The sequence below is a fragment of the Gopherus flavomarginatus genome, chromosome 3, assembly GCF_025201925.1.
Source record: "Gopherus flavomarginatus isolate rGopFla2 chromosome 3, rGopFla2.mat.asm, whole genome shotgun sequence".
NCBI lineage: Eukaryota > Metazoa > Chordata > Testudines > Testudinidae > Gopherus > Gopherus flavomarginatus.
Window position 1 is genome coordinate 81,306,127 of NC_066619.1, and position 16,770 is coordinate 81,322,896.

The 16,770-nt window shown below is 39.7% G+C and overlaps 1 protein-coding gene across 1 annotated transcript; it reads left to right on the forward strand.

Annotated features, from left to right (window-relative positions):
• The first annotated feature begins 1,493 nt into the window (after positions 1-1,493).
• On the forward strand, positions 1,494-10,618 carry CTXN3 (cortexin 3). The gene is given in 2 exon segments (XM_050946055.1): positions 1,494-1,765; positions 9,886-10,618. Coding segments are annotated over 2 exon segments (348 nt in total). The 5' UTR covers positions 1,494-1,759; the 3' UTR covers positions 10,228-10,618.
• Positions 10,619-16,770: the final 6,152 nt, after the last annotated feature.

Here is a 16,770-nt window from a genome sequence, read left to right on the forward strand (position 1 = left end):
CAAAGGCTGAAGTTGGTGTCACAAAGGGAATAATTCAATAAGAAGTGCTCAGCAGAAACAGTTTATTCTTTGAAAACACAAAAGTACCTCCCGATAACCCACATAACTTTGCTGGGATCACAAAGCTGTCCTGAATTGGGCTCTTTTTAGTAATTCAGTTTTAGTGAGGCAGTAGTGTACTATCTCTGTGCTACCAACACTGTAAGGCCTTGGCTAGCTACACGTATAAGTTGTACCACTTTCCAGTATTATTAAAGCAGCACAATACCCTAGTGTGTACACAGTTATACTGGTATAATTAGGTTTACACTGGTATAACACTGTTATTTCAGTATAACTGCATCCACACTAGGATTTGTACTGGTATAACTCTTTCAGTTAAAAAAAAAAATCATACCCATAACTGAAATTGGTACACCTGTAAAAAAGCTGTGCGTAGACCAGGACTAAAGCTCAGTACAACCCCTGTTTCTGCATTCATGCTGCCGCTCCTCCCCACCTGGAGCCACTGGGCTCTTATAGCAATGTATGTGGAATTTTGCATGTGTGTGTGATGAAAGAGTGAAGATATTATTCCTCTTTGTTTACTATGGTGAAATCAGACAAAGCGTTAAAGGCCAGAGTGCGTGTAGTCCTCACATGGGCCTGCAGGGATGGAAGGGGGACCACAAAGAGCCTCCCTCAATAACCATCAAGGCACTTTGGGAAACGGATTGTGCCTTAGATGGGAAACAAATTGTCCTATGATGCTGCTGCTGGAGGGATTGTTTCCACATTGTCCCCTACACAGGACTGTAGCACAAATGCCCTATCTAACTATAAATTGTTCATCCTTTCCCCTGCCCCCCTGAGCCCCTTCAGAAAAAGTGGAAACCAGGGGAAAAACAGTGTTTAAATCAGTGTCATTTACTTGGCACACCATTTTAAAACTAGCGTTGTTTTCTTTCAGGAAGGGAAAATAAGAACCATGTTGCTTTACAGAGTGTTTTTTCCTCAAATAAAGCAGCTACTTTATTAAGGGAAGCTTTTGCACATGGCTTGAAAACAAATATGGCATCCAGGAAAAAAGAAATTAATCAAAATAAGTTTTTAAAAACAATCAACAGCTACATTGACGGGTGCATGCCAGATGAAGTTGCTGGCAGGTTATTTTTATATAGTAAATGTAGTCGAGAATTACTCTCACACATTGTTTTTTAGAAGTCTTCTAATTAAGGAGTTTTCCTGAAGGTCACAAACTGTAATCAGATTGGCTGATGAATGCTATTTGTCTAATACTGACAGCAATCCTTACAGTAAAAAGGGAAATACTGGTATATTTATGGCTTCTGTTTTAGCAAAGATATGGGAATGCGCTATGCTTTTTTTATTTATTTCCTGCACTACTTTTGAATGTTAATATTCTCCTGAAGACAGTTTCAGACAGATTGCTAGGCTGCCGCTCTACTCAGTGAAGCAGAATCTACTGAAGAGTTGCTGAGGCAGAACTGAAATCATGCCTCGCCTCAAAGAAACGACAGTCTTGTCAGCTAATTATTTCTAACACACAAACAGCATTCTTGTCTAACATTGTTTTTCATGTAAAATTCTAAGCCTTTTAAAAGCAGCTTTAGTGCTTAGGTGTTCGTCCAGGTTCTTTGCAGCCCCTGCTACTTTGCACTTACATTACGAAGAAGGTGAAGAAGAATGGAAACTAAAGATACCTGGAGCTACCCGTAACAGCTGCAGAAGGAAATGGGTTGGGTTTTCTCTCGACTAGATGAAGGTACTTTTATAACAAAAACTATATGCCCAATTGTACTTATTTATTTAAAAAAGAATCTTTGTATTTTACATGCCTGGTTAATACTGTTTATATGCAATATATCCTGGATAGAAGGTAAGATTTTGTGACATGGAGATCTAAAACCTACTAAAATTAAATGTATCTAAAATAAATTAATACAAAGTGTATGTGACCTGTACTGTTTTTTTATATTTATTTTTTGAAAAGTTCATTAAGGTTAACAAAGTTGACCTTTACTAATTCAAGAAAGAGGAATGTAAAATATATTAGTCTCACTGAGCAGCGGATTTCTTAATTTGGAAAGATTTGTAATTGTAATCGGATTATTTCTTCCCAGTGGGATCCAGCCTAATCAAATATTTTAATAACATGTTAGCTTAAAGGGCTTTAACATTTAATATATTATTGACATGCCTTAGCAATATGCAATGGGGAAAGAATTACAATGCTAGCATTTTTAAATTTTGTTAGCTACAATGCTAGCTGTAGACTTTTTAGAAGGAAAAGTAATTGGAGACAAAGGGAAAAGGAAATAGTGTATTTTGTATGGTGGGTTCAGATTAGGGGCCAGGTCCATAGATGGTGTAAACCCATTGAAGCTATGCTGATTTATACCAGCTGACTCCCACATGCTGTTCCTTTTGTTTAAATCCAGTTAGCCAGTAAAGTGAGCAGTTACTTCAGTAAAGTCAATTGCTGATTCTGGCACTAAGTGGTTCTCCCAGTAACTTTGCCTCTATGTGTATATACCTTTCAATAGGTATTACAATTAAATGAATACACACAGCATATATTTAGTATTACAAAATGCTACTTCTATACATCTAAGGTAAAAGATACAGGTGCAGTTTAAACATTATCATATACTATTCAACATAATTACAGTACACAGTGTTATTGGAGAGGCAGCCAAAGAAAAAGTACAGTTACTTTTATAGTGATATAATATTAATATTACCCCTGAAATCCAATTAACTCCATCAAGTTGCTTTAACAAAGTCAGTCACTGATTCTTGCACTATGTGGTCTTTTTCTAGCCATACCACCAGGCTGCGAGGCTCTGCCCCTAAAAGCTGTTGGGAAGAAGATGAGGATGTGTGTGCACGGGGGGCAGTGGCAATCTGCTGACCCTGAGTTCATAAATAGGAGAGGGTGAGGCAGTGTAAAGTAAGACAAGAGTCACTGCATTCACACTCAGACTGCAGTGACGGTTGTCAGGGTCAAAGTGCGATATTGTACATGAGGGTTGATACCACAGTGGGCATATTTAATACAATTTGTCAATTTAGTGGCTAGTTTTGTGAAGTTATATGTATTCCAGGTGGCTTTGATATGACTATCACTACAATAGAGTTGTGAGCGTACAGAAAAAATCTTTGTGCAGATGTTTAGAATAGGGATGTTTGAGCGCGAAGAAGCTTGTATGGTGTTAGTATGTAAGGAAATGCTGTGACTATTCTGCTAAACTAGAAAGGATACTATAGAAAAATAGTACATGTGGCTGTGACACAACTTAGGTCTTGCATGCAATCACATGATTTACATTACACTAGATAAGCCATAATGGAAACCCACGTGCGCCATTAAATCCATATACTTACATTAAATTATGCATACTTATGAGGCACCTTGTGAAGTCACAGAGACAAATTCTGCTCTTAAGAATGAAGTCAGTGAGTTTGCATGGGTGTAACTAAGGGCAAAATTTGGTCCCCAAGTTTTATCTAAAAAGCAAGGATATTCCCACATAATCTCAGTCCTAACATGTTTATTATTTATACATTTTACTGTTTTCAGGGGCCAAATTCTCTACCATGATAAATCTAAAGCAATTAAATCAATGGCACCTCTGGCCATTTACACCAATATGAGAATTTGGTCCGATATGTTAAAGTGGGTCAAAACTCTTTAAATTGTGTATCTATATGCTCAGAACTGGTTTTAGCTGGTCAGATTCCTCCACTGATCCAGCTCATTTTAAAGGGTTGCTTGTTAATTTTAGGTAATTTGCATAAAACTATATAGCAAGTGATTTATTAAACAATAGAGATAAATCTAACCTGGAATACATTTAACCTGGAATTTCATTTTTAGTCTATGGAAAGGGAATTTTGTATAAAAATTATATATAAAAATATATACAAATATAAATATATATAAAATAATATAAAAATAATAATTCCAGGATTTTTGTCTCTGAATTTCCTTTGCTGATATCTTTAAAAGCCTGGAGATTATGCGTTCTTCGTCACACCTAGAAACAAAGGGCCAAATCCTCAGCTGGTGTTAATCTGTGTAGCACCACTGACTGCAATGGAGCTACTTCAATTTACAGTAGGTGGGGTCTAGCCTAGAATTTCATTTGCTACCGAACATCAAATGTGTTTCAAAAATTGGGCGGTTTTGCAAATATTTGACTCTGTTCACTGCAGTGTTTATACACAAATATAGTATAAGAATTGCAAAAAACACAACACACTGAATGGTAAAGGGTGAGATTCTAATTGTACAAAAGTTAGCAAATTGAGATTTCAAGTTCCCTCTTGCACATATACATTACAAGAGTCTTTCACAAAACAAACACAAATCCTATATTCAATTATATAAAATACTATTTTATATAAATGGTAATAGAAAAAGGTGCAGTTTAAACATAACAGTGCAAAGTCCAGTTCAGTTACAAACACAGTGGTTTTGGAAGAGTGACATTTAAAAAAAGAACAGTTCCTTTCCATTGTCTTCTTGATCGATCGGTCCATCAGCCCTCATAGAGAGAGCACCGATCATAATACGGCATTTGAGTTGTTCAGCCACTCACTGGCCAGGCTGTCAGTGGCTTCAGACACTTAATTGGCATAGCACACCACAGCACCGAACCCCTGAGCTCAAGCGATCTGCTAGCCTTAGTTTTCCAAATAGCTGGGATTATAGGTGCACGCCACCATGCCCAACTCTTTTCCATTAGTCTGTTATATTATTTTCAAAATAAGAAGCTTGAAAGCTTTGCCAGGAACCCTAAAAAGAAATAATTAAAAAACAAGACCATTTTCAATGAAAGTTTGCCGTTTTCAAAACCAAATGTTGGAAAGTCTAGAAATGCTGATTTAAGGTGCACTGACCTTAACTCTGCTTGCATATTCCTGGTAGCCTGTGTCCCAACTTTCTAAAGCAGTTTACTGTATTCAATAAGTGCATCAGTATCAAAGCTAGTAACCTTCTCAACTCCATATACTTGGGTGGTTTGACTCCTGCAAAGGCACCTCAAACTTTAACAAACTTCAGGTTTACAGGTAGGTGGTTTCTGTAGCATGAGATAGGTAACTGAACCAGCAATAATATAGAGGTTTACAACATCCAGAGTAGATTGTCCAGTAATTGTAGATTGGGTGAGTCTGGGTGAAACTAGGGACAGGTCAAAATTTAATTGATAATGATAACCTTGTCACAACCTTAATGATGGAGAGAGACTGTCCAAAAGAGTGAGCGATCCTAATGTCATGCAAATGTGCAAGGGGACAGAGTTAAGATGGCTGTGGTAACCCTAATTCTGTTTCCTGACTTGTTTGAACTAAACATTCAGTCCCTATGTGGCAGTGACATGGTCCTTGGTATGTTTTAGTTATTGTTCCAAGGAAAATGATGTATTCCATTAAAACAGACCTCCACTGATTTATTCGAACATCTCTGCCTAATCCACAAAAACAAAACAAAGCCTTCTGGTCTGGCATTAATCATAAGCATTTGAGTTTTCTTGTTTTAAAAAATGTATAGCTACTACAACTGAGGGACTTAGCTTGAAAGTGCCATCTTAGCCGGTACTATAATAAAAAGAGCTAATGGTTATGTACATGTTAGCAAGAATGAATGGTAATAACAGAGACGGATGTGTACAGAAAGGTATTCAATTGTGTACTCATTAAATGAAAGATTATTCATATCTGTGAGGAAATCATTTCAACAAGAAATTGAACTTGAGAGCCTTTACCTCTTAAAGCTACTCATTGAGTTAAAGGCTAATCTGTTTGTTCAATCAGTCTTAATTCTATTTAAGTCATATAGACAGCAGCCTGGTGTTTAGACAAACCTCTGTTTATAATATTTTTTCCCTTGAGGATCTCTAATCCAGGTAATAACCTAGCCCAGCTCTGGCTGGCTTTTAAAATCAACAATAAGAAACATATTCAGATCACCACAGTCCTACTCTGTTTTTGATCATCTGACAGCTGCCACTCCAGTCGTAACTTTCTGTGATGCCTGTGATGAATTCCTCTCTGGATCAATGTATACATATGCAACATCATTATTTGAGTTTTACACAATTATCATCAATGTTTCATAAACCACTCTATAGACGAGAAGGTGAAAAGTCATGAGGGGTGGAAGGATGGTTTTGTGGCTAATGGAAAAGTGGAAAATCTGGCTCCGATCGCTGACTTTGCCGCTCTTCTTCCCGTGAGCCCTTTGGCAAGTCACTTAATCACTCTCTGCTTCCATTTCTCAGTCTCTAAAGTGGAGATGATAATATCATTTGTATCATGATATCTCACAGAAGACCCAGTCAGGATCAAGGCCCTGTTGTGCTATGTGCTGTACAAACAAACAGAAAGACAGTCTGTGCTCCAAGAAGCTTGCAGTGTAAGATGCCACCACCACCCTGAAATCTGTACATAAAAGGGACCCTTTATGCACAGATCTCCCTAGAACTACAGCTCTACCCTAATCTAACGTGGTCGTGGGGAGCCAAAAATCCCTACCACGATATTGGTGAAACGCCGTTATACTGGGGTAGCGGTGGCAGGGCTGTAGTGGTGGCAGGGCTGCAGTGGTGATTTAAAGAGCCCGGAGCTCCAGCCATGGGGAGCCTCAAGCCCTTTAAATTTCCGGTGAGCCCTGCTGCTGGAGCCCTGGGGTTGCAGAGTGGCAGGGCTCCAGCGGTGATTTAAAGGGCCCTGGACTCCCTGCAGCAACCGAAGCCCCAGACCCTTTAAAGCGCCGCTAGAGCCCCGCTGCTACCGCGCTATATGCGAACCTGTGTTATATCGGGTTGTGTTATAGAGGGGTAGAGGTGTATGTGGAAAAGTTGTTTGGCTACTTCTGTGGCACCATACTTTCCATCTCCCAGGCCCCACAAAGATCTCCTCACGAATCTAGAATCTATACTCGGAAAGGGGACACAGGCTGGAGGAGAAGAGGGTAGGTTGTGGATGGGATGAATGCACAGGTATTTCCCAGGGAAGATAATACAGCCTGAGGTTGTATTAGCATTTCCCTGTAGCCCCCTATACTGGGGGCAACCGTTGCCATGAGGAGTCCCTGGTACACAGCTCCAATGGAGTCACACTGTCAGAGTGCTGTAGGAAGCTGCTAGAATCACTTAGCCAACTCTTTGAGAGCAAGGGATTCCTACACAAAGGGAACCCACAGCTGCTTAGGAATGGTGCAAAGGAGCTGGACTGGGAGCTGAGAATCTGTCCCGACATGTTTGTCTGCTCTGTGGGCAGTGTAAGATCTCTGAGGTCCTTAGGCAGTCATTTCCTTGCTTTCAGAAAGGTGAGTTTTGTAAATGATGTGAAAGATAAGCACTTTGTTGTCATTTAGCAACATTTTGTTGTTGGATTTAACTTTTATATTGCAGTGGCCACAGTTAGGATCAAAGCCCTATTGTTCTCCAGTGAACTCCAGTATGAACTTAAGGAGAGTCCCTTTGTGCTTCAAAAAGCTTACAACGTTTGGTTAAGTGTTGGCAAGACTTATGCCTAAGAAGTAACCTTAACTGGCTTTTGTGTTAACGTTTTTTTGGTGTTGGTGCATGTAGTTGTAGCATGATAATGAGCAGTCTGGGGTTGAAAGGCTGCCAAGTCCAAAGCATGCTTCACACTTCTGTTGATATGTAAGATCAAGTAAAACCAGTTATGGTTATGAGAATGATTACCCAACACATCTCTGCATCTGCAGTCATTCAGCACACACCCCATTTTTGGTGCCTGTTCAATCCTTAAAGAAAGTAATTAGCTCACAATCTTTAATAATTCATCAAATGATTTTGAAATCACGTTTCTTCAAAGAATGCAAAGCATCTGTGTTTTACTGAGCAATTTAGACCAGCTAAGTTTAAAATGAGGTTTTTCAAGCACGATAAAAATCTGAACTTTCTTGAGAGGTGAAAACTTTCCATTTCTTGCCATCCCCAAAATCCTTAGCCCATTTTTAGATGATTATACATTACTGAATGTATGTTTCCAAACCTTTCCTAAAATACTCAAATCTGTGCTAAAAGCAAGCATGACAAAATGTATCTCCAAAAGGTAGTTTTAGGAGAGACTTTCAAGCCTTAATTCAACAAAGAATTTAAGATTGTGATTAACTTAAAGCACATGCTTAAGTCATTGTAGTCTTTGAGACTTAAGCATGTGCTGAAGTGCTTTGCTAACTCAGGGCTTTGGTGACTAAAATGAAGGGTTTTTTTGTAACAGTAGATTGTTTTCAACCTTCATTATAGCATCCTTGCCACAATGTTATAATCCTGTGCCTCAAAGATTTATCATTGGACCTTACTTACATTTCCTCCTCCATTTATCGTCTAAGATCTGACACTTTTATTAAACTGCTTGATCTTAGGCTTACAGCTCTTTTTATTAGCCAGGCTCGCACATTTTTCATCAGCTGGTAGCTGGAAATATACTTCCAAAGATTTGAAATTAACAACTTTTAAATCATTCTGTCATTTGTTATACATTGGTTCAGGCATTAATAATTGTACAGCTGGGACATTTGTTCTTTTATTACCTCTTCCATTGTTTTATTTGAGGTATGTGTGGTTTTAAAATTATGCTTGACGTGTAATTATATAACTGTGCTTTTTCAGTATCACATTCAGTGGTAATTATTTTTATTGACATGTGCTTGTAAGTCATTACTGACCAGGTCTCCATTGTAAATGACAGCTAATTCTCAATGGATTTAAATGTCAACATAAAAGTTTTGCTTCCTTCCACAGTTTTGTGTCCTTCCTCCTAGCTCAGGTTCAATTTTGTTTAAAAACAGTCTCTTTTCTTACCATTTGCATGAAGTGCTCCTATTGCGCTAAATCGGGGACAAACAGGGATAACCTGCAGCCATCATACCTCATATGGATTTCATAATCTAGGTAGGTTTAGGCCTTGCCAATGCCTGAGGTGAGACTAAGAGGAATGTAAGTACTGTAGGCAGTGCTGATGATTTTGGTAGGGGACATTCTTACAGCCACATTTGGGCACCCATTTGAATACATTTCACTTTACTCATTGATTTCGTGGGACCATATGCAAGGATGGCATGATCTGGCCTTGAGTCAGTACTGACCTGATGACATTACATAGCACTATGGCATGCTTTGAAATGTGAAACCTAGCTTCTGACTCGCTCTACTTATAAAAGATCATAGGTTGAATTTCAGCATGAAGTAAGGGCATTAACTAATATGTTGGGCTACATTTTAGTAATTTCAGTCTGCCTTCCTAAAATTCCTCTTGTTTCAAATGGAGAAGCTACTTTCCCTGTCTTTTATAAATGCCATGTTGTGCTATGGGCACAGAATGGCTGCCAGCATCCAGCTCAGAGGTGTCTGCATTTCAGTTGTATGTAAGAGATCACTGTCTGTGTCATCTGGGTCCATTTGGGATCATTATGGATAAAAGGCGTTAAAATTTTTTATTATTTTCTGATGCTCCTCCTCCAAAACTGCTGGCACAGTAATGACACTCTTCTCCCAGGTGGAATGAGACACAGTCTGCTTCAGACCTTTCCTTTTGGTCCTTCTAGCAGTGTTCTCTGAGCAGAGTGACTGGAACCCTGACGCTTCCCCTTGAAGAGAGGGAAAATTCTACATCAATCCAAATGGTACATGATCAGATTTACCACCCAGTACTTGGTCATCTTATAGACAAGATGTCTGTTCATGATATTTAACAGTAATATTAGGCCTTTCATATTATGAAACCAATAAACATGGAATGGAAGCAACCATGGTGTTCTTTCCCATATGCCCTCTGCATTCAGATGAGACCACACAAAAAAATTAGGTGCATTCATAGCTAACATTTTTTCCCCTTCCCCTGCAGATAACACAAGTGCATCTAAGTGACTTCTACCATGGCCTCAGCAAACTGATGATGAAAATAAGGAAACTGTGGGATTACTCCTTTCAGCTTCCCTGAATAATGGAAGGAGAACCTATCACCTCTACTTTGTTGCCACCTGGGAATGTTCCACAAGACGCTACCTTGACCCTGGAGCAGAAAACCACATTTGTCTTTGTGATCTTATTATTTATTTTCTTAGGCATCCTCATTGTCCGATGCTTCCGAATTCTCTTAGACCCCTACAGGAGTATGCCAACCTCAACCTGGGCTGACAGACTTGATGGGCTAGAGAAAGGCCAGTTTGATTATGCCCTGGCTTAGACTGAGACTCAGAAATACCATTTAGAGGAGTTTGGCTTAAAAAAAAAATCCTGGAATGTAGATTTGTTTCCCCCCAATTTTCTCAGATATTATAAAAGCTGCCTTGCATGACTGCACAAAACATTAATTTGTTTTTAAATAAATGTCAAAGCGAGTTAAAATTTGAAGATAGACTGGTGATTCTTCTAATGGAGGGAAAAAATAAAACAACTGTGCTTCAAAACATATTGGAACAATATATAACATAGATAGTATCTTATGACTCAGAATAGTACTTTGATTTGTAGTTGCTGGAGAAAGCCTTATTGTTTGAAAGTAGCTTTTTTACAAGCATCAGTAGATTTACTGGTGGGGTAGGAATGTTCTTTTATGAATTGTATGTGGCAATTAAATAAACTTTTAAAGCCCCATTGACTTTGACTTTTAAAATAAATGTAAGGGCGGGGGGAGGGAGGGGTGGAAGGAAGTTAAGGAATCACATAACAACCATTTGGCCCAGTGATTTGGCCCTAGCTCTGTCACTTGCCTGCTGGGTGACCTTGGGAAAAGTCACTGTACCACTCTGTACCTCAGTTTCCCATCTGCAAAATGGGGATAACGGTGTAATATTCTTTGAGATCTACTGAAGTAAAGCATTATGTAAAAGTTGGTCTTTTGATTATTATCTAGCCATAGCATTCTGTATTGAAATGATGCAGACTGGAACCTCAAGGTCCCTATGCATCTCTTTCCTTTTATAATATGCATAGTGGGGAGGGGGAGACTCAGACCAGATTTCTTCATATCACAATCACAGCTCTTCAAAGCTGCTCTGGCTTATTCCTCCGCCATTCAATACAGCTACACCTAACACATAGAATGTAGCTGGAGTTCATGCAGATAATTCCCAATTGCTATTGCCAGCTCCAGAGGGCAGAGAGGGTCCTTTATTGTGAAGCCTGGTATCTCCAACTAAGGTGATTCCTCAATTTGCATGAGACACAAGGGCTGCTGTCTCTTAGGAAAATGAATAAAGCTACCACTGCTGGCACAGAGCATTGACCCTGGTACACAAGAAACAATGAAGTACATCAACCCAAACCCCAGAAAAGGAATGACACACCCCAAAGTAACAATATAACAAAGGGAGAGCTAATGGGAGCAGGAATATAGGACCTAGGGAAGGATAGGGTTATGGTTAACTAATAAGTACTAACATATCAACACTCCCAACACTTCCTAGCCTACAGTTCCCTCCCTGGCACTTTCCCCAGGCAGAGGGTATACTGAAGATGAGTCTAGAGATGAGTGTTACAGCGCCATGAATGCTGGCCAGCTTAAACAAAAAATGCCACCTTTTGACTATAGAGTAGCCAGTTGCTTGACTACACTTACAGTTTTATATTAAAAATATTTGAGAGACCAAATAACCAAGTTTAATCAGTTTATTAGTGAAAGACAAAGCACAATATGAAAATGAGCCATCCATACCATTCTTTCCAGGAAGCAATCAGTCTCACAGCATGGTATTCACCTTATACAAGCGGTCTGATTTGAAAATAGGTATCTAAGTCTAGCTATATTTGTAGAACACCTGTTTACAAGTTAGAGAGCACTTGATAAGTAATCCACCAGTCTATACTTGTTTTTTGATACCATCCTGTAGCTTCCTTATCTTTGCTTTGGATACCACATTCCAGGTATCAGTATGTCATGACAGAATTCCCTCGTGGTACCAGGAAATACCATTCATACATTTTGCTTCTGATAGGGTTTGTACTTGGCTGTACAAAACTGTTGCAAATGTTGCAAACTGTTATGGGATGTTAACAGCATTCTGGAAAAAAACATAGCACAAATTAAAGAAATAGAATTTAGCATAACTACTCAGCATTCAATACAATGTGTACAATGTTACTATTGTGCACAAGACCTATTAGTGTGGTGTTCAGAAACATAACAATATATACTAGATAACGTACCACTTCATGAACATGATGCAGTGGAAATCAGTGGTCACAAAGAGCTGTGGTGTCACGTGAGGTTGTCCTTCAGTCAGTGCCAGGTATAAAACAGCTAAACTACAGCTTAGGGCCTTGCAATATGAGGAGCCTCTAAAAAAGAAAAAACTGACTAAATTTCAAATTTTATCGAAATCAGTTGATAAATAGAGGAGATATGGCAAAAAGAAGATTCTGTACAAATGTAGACATTTTTGTTCAGATATGACAAAAATATACACATCTGGCTACACAAATACCCTTACCCTACCCTTACCCTTCACTAATTGTTCATTATTGACAATCAGGAGGCCAGGGCAGAGAAAAAGAAAAGATAATTGCACTTGTAAAATTAGTATTTCTACATATAAATCTGCTATCAGTCTCCTAAGGCAACATTTTGTTGGTCATACTCATATGTTAGTGTGTTCTTTCTTCTTTTGATCTGTACATACTTACAATTGTGTATTTTAGTGCGCATGCCACTTTCTGCTTCATGCGCTATCCATACTTCACATGACTGAGTTTGCAGGTGATCGTCTTATGGACTTGGGTAGCATGGATCTTGAGGAGGATACATTTGTACTGGTTTTCCTCCGTCAGTTTCAGGAACCTTCACAGTAATATCAAAGAGTGCTGATAAAAGGATAAATAGAGGGTTTTGAGAGCCATGAAGGAAGACATACCTATATATTGAAATATTCTTAGTATTTGGTGAGCAAGTTATTTCAAATTATGTATATATATATATATATATATATATATATATAAAGCCCATAATATTCATTATATTTCTTGAATATATATTCAGGCATTTTCTCAATGCCTGTCTAGAGATTACCAGTCTTTTTTCTGGTAAATTCTTTCTTTCTCTTTCATGCATATAGCTTGTTGTCACTCTGTGTGTCCGAGGTGTTTACTCGAGATTAATTAGTGGTCCTGTGGGAGACATAGGATAGACAAACGAACGCGAAAAGAGATGTCTGCCTAGAAAAAGACTGGGATTTTCTGCTCACCGGGTTTGGAGTGTGAAAGATAATATTTTATTATAGGTAGTATGCTATGTAAAAATTTTTATATAGACTTATAATTCACATACCATATGCATAATATATTGGTTTTTTATAGCATAGCAAAAGAAAAATCCCAACAATTCAATGTTTTGTAGCAAACATTAAATTGGAATAAACAGTTGTAATTATATTTTATACAGTCTGGATAAACTTTGTATTTCCCTAACAAAAGTAATCAAATGTTTTTTAAGTATTCATATGAAAAGAAGGATAATTTTCCTTATTCATAGTTTAAAAAAAGTTATATATCTTCTCTTATTTTCCTGTGAGAATATAGATAAAATAGCAGTAACTTTTCACAGCAATATCCTGGTAAAATAACACAGCTTTTTGGCATATATTATATTAAATATTATATTATAAATATGGAGATTTACATAGCTATACAACAAAAAATAATATATATATTATTTATTGTATAGCTATATACATCTCAATATTTATAATATAAAATTAAATTTTTTACTTGTTTCAATAAAAAACTTTCTGCTACTAATTTTAGTACCAATTTTAGATAATTCAGCATAACCTTCTATAAAAACAAAACAAATCAATGTATTGGAAAAATAAAACCCATATATAATTTTCTGATGGTTGGTTTATTACCTGGGTGTAATTCATATTAATATAACTAATAGTTGAGCTTTAAACTTGTGGGTTATCTGCATCCTATATCCTCTATTGCTGCTTATATTCTCTGTTGTGATCTTGTATCTCTAAGAGTCTCATTAGGTATTCAGACAAGGAATTCCAGAATTTAGATGCCCCAACAGAGAAGAAAAATTTCCTGAGAATTCTTCTAATAAATGGTATTATTTACTGTATTTTTTATTTTGTATTTTTTATATTGTATTGTTTACTTCTACTTTACTTACACATGCAATTAGTTCAAAGAATTTGTCTAAAATTTATTTCTATCATGATGTCATTGTTATAGAGAGGGCTGCTGAAAAATGATGATGATTATTTTATTTTTACAACTTCGCCTTTGTATATATGCAAATATAAAGCTTCCGTGTTTATATATTCAGTGTGCTTTCTGTGAAAATAAGAAATTCATTTTTTTATGATACGGGGCGTCTAACACTTGACATAGTTTAGGGCCTCAGAATGTCATAATCCGGCCCTATCTACAGTCTGACGAGGTTGTCACCCCAAACAGACACATCTGCGGAAGAATAGGCAATACCTTCTCAACCTTCCAGAAGGAAGGGAGATAAGGCACACTAAGTTTTCTGTTTTCCTGAGAAGGTCTCAGAAAGGCAACAACCACAACAGGTCATGATAACCAAACCCCAGGACATCAAACTGTCAGAACAAATGGCGTTACCATCTCAAGACAACAATGGCATTCAGGGGCATGCACAAGGGGGTGGAGGGGAAGCAGGGGCATGGGCCTCCCCAGTAATCATCGGAAGGCACAGAACTCCTCTGGCCCAGGGGAGGGGGGCAGAGCGAGTTTCTCCCGGTCCTGGGGCTGCGTCGGGACCACAGTAGGAGCTGACAGCTCCTCCAGCCCTGAGCCTTGGCAGGGGCACGGAACGTCAAATTTAGGGGTCAAATTTAGATTCCTGCGCCTGCTCTGGTAGCATTGATATTTCAAGGGAGACAGCAAGTCTAAACCACAGTGTAAAGTGCCTTAGAGGGCACCTTGTTAGCGAGTTTAGTTAGTAGGTTGAGTATGAGTTTTTGGACTGTGACTTAAGGGTATGTTTAAGGATATGTCTACACTGCAATTAAAAATTCTCGAGTGGCCCATGCCGGCTGAGTTGGGCTAAGAAGCTGTTTAACTGCAGTGTAGACACATGGGCTCAGGCTAGAGCCTGAGCTATGAGACCATCCCCCACTCACATGGTCCCAGAGCCCGGACTCCAGCCTATGCCTGGCTATCTGCACCACAATTAAACAGTGCCTTAGACCTGCTGGCACAGACCAGCCACAGGTGTTTAATTGCAGTGTGGAGCTACCCTAAGGCCATGTGTACACAAGCAAGGTTACAGCAGCGCTGTTGTAAGATCATTCATGTAGCAGCTCTATGCTGGCGGAAGAGAGTTCTCCCACTGTCATAATAAAACCATCTCCATGAGCAGCGGTAACTATGTCAAAGAGGTGCAAGTGGCCAAGGGTGCGGGAGAGTGAAGAGGCGTGAGCAGTGGGCGGTGGGAGTGAAGAAGCACAAGTGGCAGGTGGGGGAGGGACTGGGGAAGGGGCAAAGAGGTGTGAGCAGCAGGCAGGGAAGCAGGCAAAGAAGCACAAGCAGTGGGCATGGGGACTGGGGGAGGGGGCAAAGAGGTGCAGGAGTGGTTGGTTGGCCAGCTGGCAGGTGGGGGAAGGGAGTTGAGAGGGGCTGGGAGTGGAACATGGGTGGGGCTTCTGGGGAAGGAGGCTGAGTGGGGGCAGGCCTAGGGGTGTGGCCACAGTCTGGGCACACACAGCATCCTCAGATGAAGGAGTCATGCACTGTTCATTGAAGATGTAGCATTGAGAACTGTACAGTTTAGTGGTTTAGCTTCCCAAGCAGGAAGTCGGGGGGGATTGCTTTCAAACACCTTGGGTCCTGAGCACCAGGCAGGCCAGCTTTCCTTTACGTGGGGTAATCAGAATAGGCATTTGGAAAGGAAGAGCAGTATTCCATTCCAAGTAGGCAACCTTGGTGTCACAGGGTGATTAGCACCTTTAGTAGGAAGCAGGGTCCCTTGCACCTGTGACTGATTAGCTGCTTAAGTTGGGCTTAAGAGAAGACACCTCGACCACATTAGGGAGACTGGAAGAGTCTGAGAGTAGTCAGTCACAGGAAAGTGCAAAGAAAGGGGCTGGGCAGGGCATGGCATGGCACGGCACGACAGGACACGACACGACAGGACACAGAACACCAGCGGAAAGGAGCAGAACAGAGCAGGTGAGAACTACCTGGGAGAGTCAGTTGCAAAAAGTGGGAAGCTCTGTAGGCCCTCCCTGGGAACAGCAAGGAATTGGTTGGTAGGCTAGAGTGAGGCTAGACTGCTGATTCCTGAACCAGAGCTGGGAGGCTGAAAGGCTGTGTCTACACTGCACCTGGGAGTGAGTCTCTAAGCCCAGGTAAAAGCAGCAAAGAATCCTGTGGCACCTTATAAACTAACAGACGTTTTGGAGCATGAGCTTTCGTGGGTGAATACCCACTTCCTCAGATGCATGAGACATGCATCTGAGGAAGTGGGTATTCACCCACGAAAGCTCATGCTCCAAAACGTCTGTTAGTCTATAAGGTGCCACAGGATTCTTTGCTGCTTTTACAGATCCAGGCTAACACGGCTACCCTCTGATACTAAGCCCAGGTAGACAGACTTGTGCTAGTGGGGCTCAAACTAGTGTGCTAAAAATAGCAATGTAGATGTTGCAGCTTGGGTTGTAGCTGGGGCTCTCAAGCCTGCCCAATCCCCTAGTCTGAGCTTTACTCTGAGTTGCTGCTGGGACCATGACCTCCACATTGCTATTTTAGTGTGTTAGCTAAA